This window comes from Lycium barbarum, chromosome 3 (genome assembly GCF_019175385.1).
Source record: "Lycium barbarum isolate Lr01 chromosome 3, ASM1917538v2, whole genome shotgun sequence".
NCBI classification, from domain to species: domain Eukaryota; kingdom Viridiplantae; phylum Streptophyta; class Magnoliopsida; order Solanales; family Solanaceae; genus Lycium; species Lycium barbarum.
This window is the reverse complement of record NC_083339.1, coordinates 125,231,053-125,243,631: the sequence shown is the minus strand read 5'-3', so window position 1 is coordinate 125,243,631 and position 12,579 is coordinate 125,231,053. Positions and strand designations below refer to the sequence as shown.

The window sequence follows — 12,579 nt, the reverse complement described above, 5'->3', positions numbered from 1 at the left end:
CTTCTCTTCTGCTTCACCAGGGGAAACTTCCCGTCTAGACTGAGCTTGTGAGTTGCTACTTCCAGTGATATACCTGTCATATCTATATGGGACCATGCGAAGCACTCTGCGTTAGCTCGAAGAAATTCAATTAACTTGTTCCTAAGCTCTGAGGTTAACCCCGTGCCCAGGTATACCTTTCTATCCGGTAGGTATTCGAACAAGATGATCTGCTCCAACTCCTCTACTGTTGACTTGGTTGCGTCCGAGTCATCCGGCATGACGAATGATCTGGGCACACCGAAGTCATCCTCTTCGCACCCCGGGTCTAACCCTGTATGCTGTGATTGCTATTTGGTGTCTGTCTCCCCGGTTGAGTCTTTCTCCCTTTGATCCGATTTTTCGGGCTGAGGTGTCGTTTCCTCGACTGCGAACATCTCCCTTGCAGCGGGCCGTTCGCCTCGGATGGTTATTATCCCCTCCGGTGTCGGGAATTTCGGCAACTGATGCAATGTCGATGGCACGGCCCTCATGCTATGTATCCAGGGTCTGCCCAGTAATGCGTTATACTTCATGTCCCCTTCGATCACATAGAACACCGTTTGCTGGATAGTGCCATTGATGTTAACCGGCAACGATATCTCCCCCTTTGTGGTTTCGCTCGCCATATTAAACCCACTGAGGACCCGGGCTACCGGCACGACCTGGTCGAGTAGCCTTAACTGTTCGACCACTCTCCACCGGATGATGTTGGCTGAGCTACCTGGGTCAATCAAAATATGTTTATTCTGAGTTTTAAAGATAAGAATAGAAATTACCAATGCATCATTGTGCGGTTGAATGATGTCTTCTGCATCCTCGTTGCTGAAAGAGATAAAACCCTCGGGTAAATAATCCCGGCTGCGTTTTTCGCGAACAACAGAAACCTTGGCCCGTTTCATTACCGGCCCTCGAGGGGCATCGGTGCCCCCAACTATCATGTTAATTACGTGCTGGGGTTCTACTGGCTCGGCCTTTCGATGAGCCTCCCTTTCCTTTTAGTGATTTTTGGCTCGTTCACTCAGCGATTCTCGGAGATGACCGTTCTTTAGTAACCGGGTTACCTCCTCTCTTAGTTGGCGACAATCCTCGGTTCTGTGACCATGGGTTCCATGGTATTCACACACCATGCTCGGGTCCCGTTGGCCCGGATCCGACCTTAGAGGTCTTGGCCATCTTACATCCGGGACACGGCCAATAGCCGAGACGAGGCCCGAGGTACTGACGTTGAAGTTGTACTCCGATATCTTCGGCAAATCCTTGTTGCCGGCGGAGCTCCCGGCATCGCTCCTGAACGAGAGACCCCGACTGTTCGACAGGCGCTCGATCCGTTTATTACCGCGAACGGAGAAATGGCTTGGGCTAACCCTTGATTTCTCCGACCTAAAGCTTGGCTTCTTCGAATGGGAATATGGCTGATACCTTTCCCTCGACGATTCGGCCTTCGTTTCGTAACCTTTCCTTGGTCTCTCAAAACTTTTGTTCACATTTATCGGCCCTGGGGGGAGCTCGAATTGATAATCCTCCACCCAAATCCTCGACTCGTATCGGTTATGGACATCAGCCCATGTCACAGCCTCGTACTCCAGCAAGCTTTCCTTTAATTTGAACGAAGCCGTTGAGCTCTGAACGTTAAGCCCCTTTGTGAAAGCTTGTGCAGCCCATTCTTCTGGAACTAGGGGGAGCTCCATTCGTTCCCTTTGGAATCGGTTGAAAAATTCACGCAGTAATTCATCGTCCCTCTGGGTTATACGGAAAATATCTGTCTTACGGGCCTGCACCTTCTTGGCACTGGCGTGAGATTTTATGAAGGCAGCGGCGGGCATTTCGAATGAAGTGATCGAATGCTCTGGCAGATGGTCGTACCATGTCAATGCCCCTTTTGACAAATTTTCCCCGAACTTCTTCAGCAATGCCGATTCAATTTCGTCTTCCTCCATATCATTGCCTTTTATAGCGCAGGTGTATGAGGTCACGTGCTCGTGCGGGTCCGTTGTACCGTCATATTTCTGGATATCCGGCATTTTGAACCTCTTCGGGATTAGTTTCAGAGCTGCACTCGGAGGAAAAGGCCTTTGGATGTACATCTTCGAATCCGACCCTTTCAGTAAAGGCGGAGCCCCCAGGATTTGGTCTACTCGAGAGTTGTATGTTTCCACCCTCTTCTCGGTTGAGTCTGTCACGACCCAACCCCGTAGGCCGTGACTAGTGCCCGATCTGGGCACCCAAACCCACTCTAGTATATAGCAGAAGCCGACAAGGCTTTATTTCCAATTTAGATAATTTTCAGAAAAATTTCGGCAGAGTTTCCTTTGTTTTACGGACAATCCCATATACCCTGCACGCAGAAAATACCAACAAAGGCCACACAGGGCCAACAGAGCAACATTTAAATATATGCGGACCGGCCGCCGCGGCGAATGGGATCGCCCAAACACAACATGAGCACACAACTGTACAGAAAGACCCCAACCCACAAACATGTCTACAGACCTCTAAACAGACCGACAAAATCATATGACGGGACAGGGCCCCGCCGTACCCATGAACGAGAATATACATATATAGAAGTGACAGACTATACCAAAAGATGGCTCTGAATAAGAGAGCACTCCAAATAACAGAATAAGGTCCTAAGCGGACGGATCGGCAAACCTGTCGTCGGTACCTGCGCGGCATGAAAACGCAGCCCCCGAGGAAAGGGGGTCAGTACGAAATATGTACTGAATATGTAAAGCCTGAATTACAGAAACAAAATCATAACTGGTACAGAACGTACAGAAAGTGAGCAGAAAATCCAAAGTATCAAATACATATTTCCAAAACATGCAGAGTGTGTACAGAAACATATGTCATATCAAATCCGGCCCCTGCCAAGGGACTCGGCAGACAGAACGTGGCCACCCTCCCGACGCTGGTGCCACAACATAGAAGAATCAGAATAGGGGCATAACCCCGTAGCATAGTATGTCATATCAAATGGCCATAGCAAATCATATCAGAACAAGCGGACATGGCACATCATACTCCACAAACCCATGTACGCAAATACCTGCCCCCTCACATCGAGGCACGGCGAACAATGCAGAGGATCACGCTTGACAACATATCCTGGCCCGGGCTCAGTGTGGGAAACATTGGGGCATCCACGAATGGAGTAGTGAGAGACTAATGCAATTTAAAAATATCATAAATGTTTTCAAAGACTCGGTGAAGCGTATCAAAGCCAAACAAATCCAATGGAGTTGGACGGAATCGTAATAGATGCAATTTAGATATCATAATAAATTTCAGAAGTATAACCTTCCTGAAGTCGTTCCGGGTGACAAAATAATTTACAAGACTTAATAGGATATTTAAAACAATATTCGTTAGGTAATTAAAAAGGGTAGTCAAACGTTTCTTTCAAAAATCGCTTAAAAGGAAAGTTTTAGTACATTAAGGGCAAAACCGGGAATAGTGGGCCCGCCTCGGGACAAACAAGGCGGCGGGCTCAAATTGTGCCCTCTAAGCTTATGGGGTCACCTAAAAAGGTTCTACAAACATTCTATGACTTTCCAAGTAATTTAGAGCAAAGTTGCATTATTTCATGCAAAGCGTACTCAAATGATTCAATTCTACTGAAGGAAAAACTGAAATTTTCTCTTGCGGATTCCGAGGGCCGAGAAGTCTTTCGAGGCCCGGATCCGACCCTAACACACTAAGGACATGCCAAGGGAAGAATTGGGGTTGCTTTACATACCTTTCGAGCTTTTTGAGCCTATCCAAGCTCACTCTCCGTTTCGTCCAAAATCTTCAAATGGTCACATTTATCAATTGTAAGTTATAGATGCTACGAATTCAATTCAACTCATATTCGTCTACCGAAATTTCGGCAGCACTTCCCCTATACATATAGCACCCCCGAGAATTCAACTCGGCTCAAAATCATCAACAACAACCCAACAACAACATCAACATCAACAACAAACATTAGAAACACAATATCCTTCAACTAGCCACCATTCTAACAAAGCGACATAACCTTCACTCCAACCTAGATCTTCAAACTAATATCAATGTTTTCACATTCATTATCAATCAAGATCATCACAATATAGTTTTAGAAATATTTCATATCGTTTCCTCAAGTTATACACACGATATACATAATATACAACTTTCCGCCAAAGTCATAACTTATTCAAAACATCTAATCTTTGGCACACATATTCACAACATGTTTCCAACTTCCAAATTCATCAATGATCATCACAATTAACAACCAATTAACTTCATTTTCCTAATGTCGGAAAATCATACTAAAACGACATAAGTTTCTACATTCCATTTCAATACAAACTTATATCATTTTATCTTCATTTACATTGCAAACATCACAATAACACACTAACACACCAAATAACATTAATTCATCGCCATGTTCCAAGAACCCTACCACACGGCCAACTACTATATTCCAACTTCAACTTCCTTTTTCAATGTGAATTCCTCCATTAACATAACTAGAATTCAACATAATTTCGACTCACCATAATTATACAACACATATACACACACGGCTATAGGCTATCTCTCTTATCCACTTTGCAAACTTCTATGTTTCCCTACAATCAATTCATCTCTACATACTACAACATAAACATGACTTTATAACCCAAGAATAAGGGGTGAATTCTTACCTTTCTTACTCCCTCTTCTTCACTTGAATGAATGGTCACCTTGAAGAATTGAGTGCTTCTCTCTCCAAATCAACTACACCAAGTTGTAAATGGACTTTGAATTAGTGAAAATCCGACAAGAGAATAATTTTTTTGGTAAGATTTTTGGTGGTTGAATTTCACTATGACCAGCCGAAACCCTTCTCCTTTCTTTGCTCTTGCTTGTTTTGTTTTTCTCTTGTTCAATGTTTCTTGAATTTTCTTGAAACTTAACCCTTTTTTATAATTAGTTGGTCACATGCTAAGTCACATGACCAACATCATGGGTTTGGGCCAAGCCATGGCATGGCCGGCCACCCCCTCACTTATGGGCCTTACTTTTCTTTCATTATTCTTGGCCCTATGACTTATACTCCATATTTTGTAATTCCCGAAACAAATTTCCAGAATTTCAAAATTGCCCTTAACCTTCCCCGACACTTTCACATTAATATTCTTTCATAACAACTCATGTGTTACATAAAATTAACTTAAGACCTTATTTTTCACAAATCAAGATTATTTCCAATTTTTCCAAATTCGTAAAAGCACGGGATATAACAGAGTCTACCCGTTTTGCCAAAGTTTCGAGCATTCTCAGAACCTCGGTGGAGGACCCAGCTCCGGACCCATCGCTCTCAACCATCCGTGTTTCATCTCTTCTGGGCTCAGCAACACCCTTCGCCTCTTCCGAGGTCGTTTTATCTTTTCCATTTTGCAACCGGGCTATCGCGATTCCCTGTTCGGCAATCACCGCTCTCTGTTCTTGCAACATTTCAAAAATTAAACGTAAGTCAATATTATCATTTGGGGCTCCCAGTTCTTTCCGGCCCTGAGTCCGGGACAAAGTAATCGAATTGTGTGTATTTAAAGGGTCGGTAGCCGGTTGGGCGGCATTCTCCTGGTCCACGGTGTTTTGATGGTCGAGGCCCTCCCTCGAATTAACGGGGTTAGGATCGGTGGGGTTTGGCAATCCTCGTGGACCGCTGCCTTTGTTTTCGACCACGATCTCGTTGTTGTTGACGTGACCAGATTGCCCACTGTCAGCCATTTAGTCCGTTTTTTCAGTGACGAACAGAAGATGTTTTCGATTTTGATGGGTAAGGTAGAGATCAAGATAAAAGACCACTATTATCCTAGCCCCACGGTGGGCGCCAAACTGTTTACTCCGAATTTAGATAATCAATTAAATATATGGGTGAGGTATAGGATATGTGGTTGTGCCTTGAATCCCTTTGACAGAGAAAAGAAATATATGAATATACTATGAAGAAGCAACTAATAATCGGTGGTTTGTTATAGATTTGTATGTTTACTAATATGTGTGTGTTACTTGATTGAAGAAATGTAATAGAGATGACCACAATGAATTCGGATCACACACGATAATGAGAGAGATTTGTATATATTTCTAGTACAAAAGAATGTTCTTGATGTTAAGGAGCCAACCCCTTAAAAGTGGGCAATGGCCCTTATTTATAGTGTTACCTCATGGGCCCCTTACAATAAGAGAAATCTAAAAAATAAAGAAAATACTCTGACTTGGATTAGGTTGGGTTAGGTTGGCCGTACGGTCTGACACCTGTACGATTGACAGTTGAACGTGGCAGGACGTTATCGACGCGTGGCAATCGCGCAACGGATCTCCCGGACCAACGGCCACGAATAAGCGGACTAACGGCCATGACCAAACGGACCAACAGCAACGACCAACTCGGCCATGAAGAAAACCGGACCAAATGATGCCCTTCCTTGGCCTCGGTCCGAGCGGTCCTCCGGTTCAGAACGAAAGTCTTCATGCACGTTCTTGTCCCATTCTTCCCTCGGTTCCGGGTCTCACCGGTTTAACGCATATCCGGTTTTTACCGTATACGATGGCAACATATAAAATCTATGAGAAGTTCTCCTTTCAGAAAAATAATTAGAGATTATTTTGAAACGATGGTCTTGCTCCAATTACTCTATTAGTTATCATCAAATTGAGCAAAGATTACCTGAAGCTTTGATCCGGTTAAGGAAGCTTCTGATGCATTCAAATACGGGGAGGTTCAGGCTATAACATGTTTGGATTGCAAGGAAAGAATTTGGCTTACCTGATGATTCTGAGTTTTTTGTGGTTTTGAAGTATCCTAAGTTTTTTAGATTGTTTGATGCTAAAGAGACTAGAAATTAGTACATTGAGGTTGGTCAAGTGATAAAAGTGCAGCATGTGATGACTGATGTGTCAATTAGCCCTCGACTCTCAAGAATTTCTCGGTTATCATAAAAGAAAAAGGTTTGGAGGAAAATCACTATTGATCTCGACGGGATGAAGATGAAAAGAATATTAAGAAACAAACAAAAGAGCATGAATTGATGCTATAGAGAAATAACAATACAAGTAACATAAATTGGACTTCACCCCTTTAGTAACATTACATATCAGCTGGCCTGAATTTCTTCTGGGGTTCAATGAATAATAACACAATGTAAAAACATAATCAATTACACATAACTCACAGTAAATATACTAGAAATTAATTTCATCATGGCAAATTAAAGCTGCAATATGGCTGTTTAGATCTCCATGAGCTCTTCAAAAGTCTTCATGGCAGAAGTTGGCAATCCAAGAAGCACATTGATATTTCTCCTCTCTTTTCCATGAGAAAGAAACAGAGAAACTTCTTTCTCTGGCAAAGCCACGGGCCCCGATACAACGGGCTCTCCCCACCCGAAATCTGTAGTATGGAAAGCAAGCCTAGACCAAGTAGTAACAAGAAGAGTAGCAGTTAAAGAAGGCCTAGCTCTTGTTGCTTCAAAAAAGTCTATAGCAGATCTCATGTAACTGTCTGTAACCATTTTAACAGCTTCTTGAACCAACTTCACAGCAACTGAAAGAGGATTTTCGACTATCTCTGCAGCATTGCATAGCGCGTTAGTTAACACGATCCCGTTACCAAAATACCCTTGTGGAATCGGAGGATCAAATCTTGATCTTCCATCTACAGCAAAGAGAAGCTTTGTCTTTTGATCAGGCTTCATTTGCAAAGCCTGAGTTCGCGCTTTCCAGACGAAAGCTGAAAGGGCTTCAAATGACGTGCACTTGCTAACAGTTCCATCTTCTTTGGCTTTTGCTTTTAGTTGTTCAAGTTTTTCAGGGTCAAAACAGAAGGACTTGTAGAGCATTTCTTCTTGGTACAGTTTAGTAGAGTCTGATATATCTTCAATTTCAGCAAACTCATTATGAGGATATTCTGGTTTTGGTGGATTTCTAGCCTTGAGTATGCTTCTGTCTAGGAATGGAGGGACTTTGATAGGTACACCTCTGGCAGTTTCACCCCAAGAATTCACAAACTCCATGGCTGCAATCCCATCAAACATGCAATGGTTCATGCACAACCCAAGCACAAATCCCCCACATTTGAACTTTGTCACCTGAATATATAGAATTATCACTTAGTATGATTGTGGAAACACAACATAGAATCTATGATTGGCTTTTCTTATTCTGTTGTTAGATACTTGTTAATTGTGAATCCAAAACTTATTGAAGATCCTAGTACATCACCCATATTGATTCGGTCCTCCAAATGAATTTTTGTTAACTTTGTGAGAAATTTTATCCATGATTTGGTTTGTTAAACATGTTAGAAAAATAGGAAAATGTAATCGAAGAAGAAATGGCTTTGAGGCGTGAAGGAATCAACCTTCCTTAAAGAGATATTGCTCCTATTCAGATTGGGGAAATACAAGCAATTTCCTTCGGGATACAACATAGCCTATGTTTATACCTGCAGATGTTTCTTATTCTACTTTAGGAGAGTCCTTAGATTTATAGAATTTGTGAGATGACTTTACAGAATAGTCATACTCTTTCACGAACAGATATGTTTGTTCAATTTAAGACCTCTATATATTACAAACTATCTAACAAAACATGGATTGTTGGTCAAGCGATGTGTGGACACTAGTCATGTGCATATCCTTGAATTGCAAAAGGACTATGCCTAGGGATGGTGAGACATGGTCAGAAGGGGGTTCAATTGAAATTCCCTTCGTTCGGAAAACAATAGTGTGCAAATAAGGTGAAAACAAACTTTTTTCATGCGCGTGTATATAGTAAGGGAAGCCTCTAGTGTAGCAGCAAAGGCAACTCCAAAATTGTTTTAGATTGCAGGTTTGAATCCCATGTGTGGCATTCTTGCAATTTGCTTTTGAATCCTTTAATTAGAAGTGCTAGCTCTGTCACTGACTATGCCACTTTTGTTCATTGAGTTCTAGTTATATAACTTAATAGAAGCATGTAAATTTCTTGTAAACTTAGTACCTGAGCAATTACGGGAGGCATTTCCAGTATGTTTTTAGCACCAGGGATGTCATAAACAAGCTTGCCAAGTGTAACAGGATCAGGCTTAGTAATATCACCAATGTCCTCTATGGTACAATTTGCTTCTGCCTCAACAAAAACTGCCCCTTCTCCACTGCAGTCCACTATAAGCTTCATTTCCTGGCTGATTGTCAATCTCCCTGCTAGTGGATAATAGTGAACAAGAACCTTTGACAATGCTTCCTTGATCACTTCAGCAGCATTCTTATTCCCTTTTTCTTCTGATTTGAAGCAGTAAATTGTTCTGACCGGCACGGCGATATTCTGATCAAGATTTGAAAGGTAATATTGCCCCTTCTCTGTTTCCACTGCTGGTGGCACCAAAGTTGGCTCTCCTTGCTTCACAATGAGCTCAGTAGCAGCATGGTTTTTTCCCTTCTCCATTGCTTAAAAATCCTGTATTAAAAATAAAAATGAAAATGTTAAGGAATTCAAGTGACATGACATGAAACCATTAGTAGGAAATAAGGTAACAAAAACTGAAAAGTACCTTAGAGATAGGAAAGTGCAGTTATTATTATGATTTTGAGGCTTAGAATGGTATACTTGTGAGTGTGGAGATAAATGACTTGGATATATATAGCTGGTGCATGAGTTGAACTATTGACTATTTGTTGAGTATTGGTTAACAAAGATGTACTATTGAAAAGGACTAAAGGAGTTGCTCCATTTTTTTATTTAATGTTTTTCATACGCAAAGCTGTCTTAATGGTGGAGGAAAAGACTTGGGCACGTTAACAAAAACAAAAGGATAAAATTGCAAAAAGAGAAATAAATAGCAATGCAGAAGGTTTATGATGAACAGAGTTGCTCTGTTGTGATAGTGGGAAATAGTAGATAGTGGTGGAGCCACTATATTCACTAAGGGATTCAAAATATATAAATAAATAAACACACGAAGAACACAAAAATATTCAACATTTACAATATACACATAAAAAATAATTTATACTTCGTATATATAGTGTAATTTTCCAGCGAAGCCCCTGACTTCATCCCTATCCAAAAATATTGGAGGTCCAATTTTTTTTTTTTTAAAATGACAATAATGGAGAAAGTTTTAAGTTTTTTTTTTTTTTTTTTTTGGAAGTGTTTGCTTTGAACAATGAGTTACAAAGGAAGATTTTGCTGTTGTCATGTGGGTGTGGTAGGCTACTGGCCCCAAAACCAAATGTTACCAATTTAGAAAATGTGGCGTAAGGACGGAAGGAAACTTTTGTATAGTTTGGTAGAGTTGGCCTCCAAAATAAGTTGATCATGACTTGGTCTAATATTTTATACTTAAAAGGAACATATTTTCCAATATAGCAGCTTTGTCATTTTGAATCCCTTTTTTGAAATATGGTCTCATCTAGAAAAGACATATAAGTAGACTTTGATCAAATCCTCCAAGCAAACATGATTGCCTTAACTTGAGGCAATTCACAATGTAATATTAGGGGTAAACTATTATAGTTATAAATTTGCTTGTAATAGAAGGTATATAAGAGTTGGTTACTAAAATGGGTAATCAATTTAGGGAAGTTTCACGTTACACGATCCAAGGGAATTGGGAGTTGGGACCCTGCTCTTTTGACTTGTTTTGTGGCTTGCATATAAGCAAGATGTAGGAAAATCTACACAGACATCCTATCTGCACAGCGTCATTTAAGGCGTGATCACCTTTTAAAAGAAATTGAATTTGTGAGGATTTTCAGTATTAAAATCACTAATATTGCAAAGTTGAAGAAGTGATTTTAGTTTGGATTGTAAAAAGTGAGTTTAAGGGCCTGTTTGGAAAGCCACCTGGTAATTGGAATTGGTGTAATTACTAGGGTAGTAATTTCATATCCTAGTAATTACACAATAGTGTAATTACAACAACCTGTTTGTTTGTCATAACGTAATTACAGTGTAATTACAAGCGTGTTGTTTGGTTGCACAAGTGTAATTACACATTTAGTTTAATTTAAAAATAAAATTTAATTATTACAAATTTAAAATTAATATTTAAAAAATATTTTCCTTTATAAATGATTAAATTAGTATTAATAACACAGTGTTTCTTGAAAATATATTAATTAATAATCATATATTTGTAACTAATATTGTAAAAAATAATTGATATATTTTTTTCAAATTAATAATATTTAATTTTAATTAATTATAAAACTTAAAAGAACACTTTTTTTGTGAGAACGTCATGGATTGAATGTTTGACAAAAAAATAATATTTATAAATATAATGCCATAACATCATTCAAATGTTTGACACAAGAAATCCATTAAATGTAAGTGAAAAATAAACAACATGCAATGTGAATGCAATAACTTAAAATTGAAAGTATAACCTAAATTCAAAATCCAAAAGAAAAAGTTTAACATAATACTCTTATGTCAAATTTCAACATTACATAAGTAAGTTCCAACGTAACTTAAGTAAATAATTCAAAAAGAAAGGGAAAATACAAGTCTATAACCTCATTCACAATGAAATTCTACTTTAATAACGTCACTCGTTATATGCCAAGTTTGTTAATGACTCATTCTTTCAAATATTAAGAGGTATAGTTTAAAAAATTAGAATAATAACACAGTTATGTTAAATAAATAAAATAAAAATATGAGCAATTACATAGAACCACAAGAAGTAAAGGTTGGAAATGAGAATAAAGGAAATGAAAAATAAATAATATAAAATAAAAATACATTTTAAAAAATAAAAATAATTAAAAAGTAAAAATAAAACATAAATTAAAATAATAGAAATAAAAAATAAATTAAAAATCAAAAGAAATTAAAATAATAGAAATTAAAAATAAAACTAAATTAAAAGAAACAAACTAAAAAATAACCCTGTAATTACACCAAATTCCCACCTAACTGTGTAATAACTTAGTGTCACACCCTCATCTTGATAGGGCATGATGGGCACCCGACTCCCTTCAGAGTTGAGCGAACCCTTAAACATTCGCTTTACGAAAACCTGTCATTTCAAAAACTTTTAAACACATGAAACTTTTCCAAATAGAGGTCATTATCTTTATACAAATTATAAAAAAACTTTCAATCAATTACGTACTTTTTACCAACTGAAATCATCTAAAAATACATACTCTTTTAACATCTATAAATGATTCGCACTTCTCGACGCCTTATCCACAGGACACTGTCTGCAAAGTCTCTAACACATACAAAACACCACAACAAAGGTACTCGACTCGGCAATACTCCGAACTGAGATGGAGCTCACCAATCCCGCTGGAATACCTTCTAGCAAAATCTTCTACTCACCTGGGTGTACCTGCGTGGCATGAAACGCAGCCCCCGAAGAAAGGGGGTCAGTACGGAATATGTACTGAATATGTAAAGCGGGAATAAATGATAACCATCGCATAATTTAGGAAAGAAGAAATCATAACCAACCCAATACCTGCAGCCTTCGTTGGAAGAAACGTAAATATGTACGCAAATCTGAAGCAGGCTTTAAGTAAATAATTGCAATCTAACTAACAT

General features: G+C 39.3%; 1 protein-coding gene across 1 annotated transcript; it reads right to left on the bottom strand.

The window, feature by feature from the left end:
* Nucleotides 1–7,044: 7,044 nt before the first annotated feature.
* LOC132632293 (omega-hydroxypalmitate O-feruloyl transferase-like) lies at nucleotides 7,045–9,678 on the bottom strand. The gene is made up of 3 exons (XM_060348173.1): nucleotides 9,575–9,678; nucleotides 9,025–9,480; nucleotides 7,045–8,132 (listed from the first exon to the last, which is right to left on the bottom strand). The coding sequence occupies exons 2-3, from the start codon at nucleotides 9,466–9,468 to the stop codon at nucleotides 7,275–7,277; spliced, it is 1,302 nt and encodes a 433-aa protein (XP_060204156.1). The 5' UTR covers nucleotides 9,469–9,480; nucleotides 9,575–9,678; the 3' UTR covers nucleotides 7,045–7,274.
* Between the last annotated feature and the right edge of the window lie 2,901 nt (nucleotides 9,679–12,579).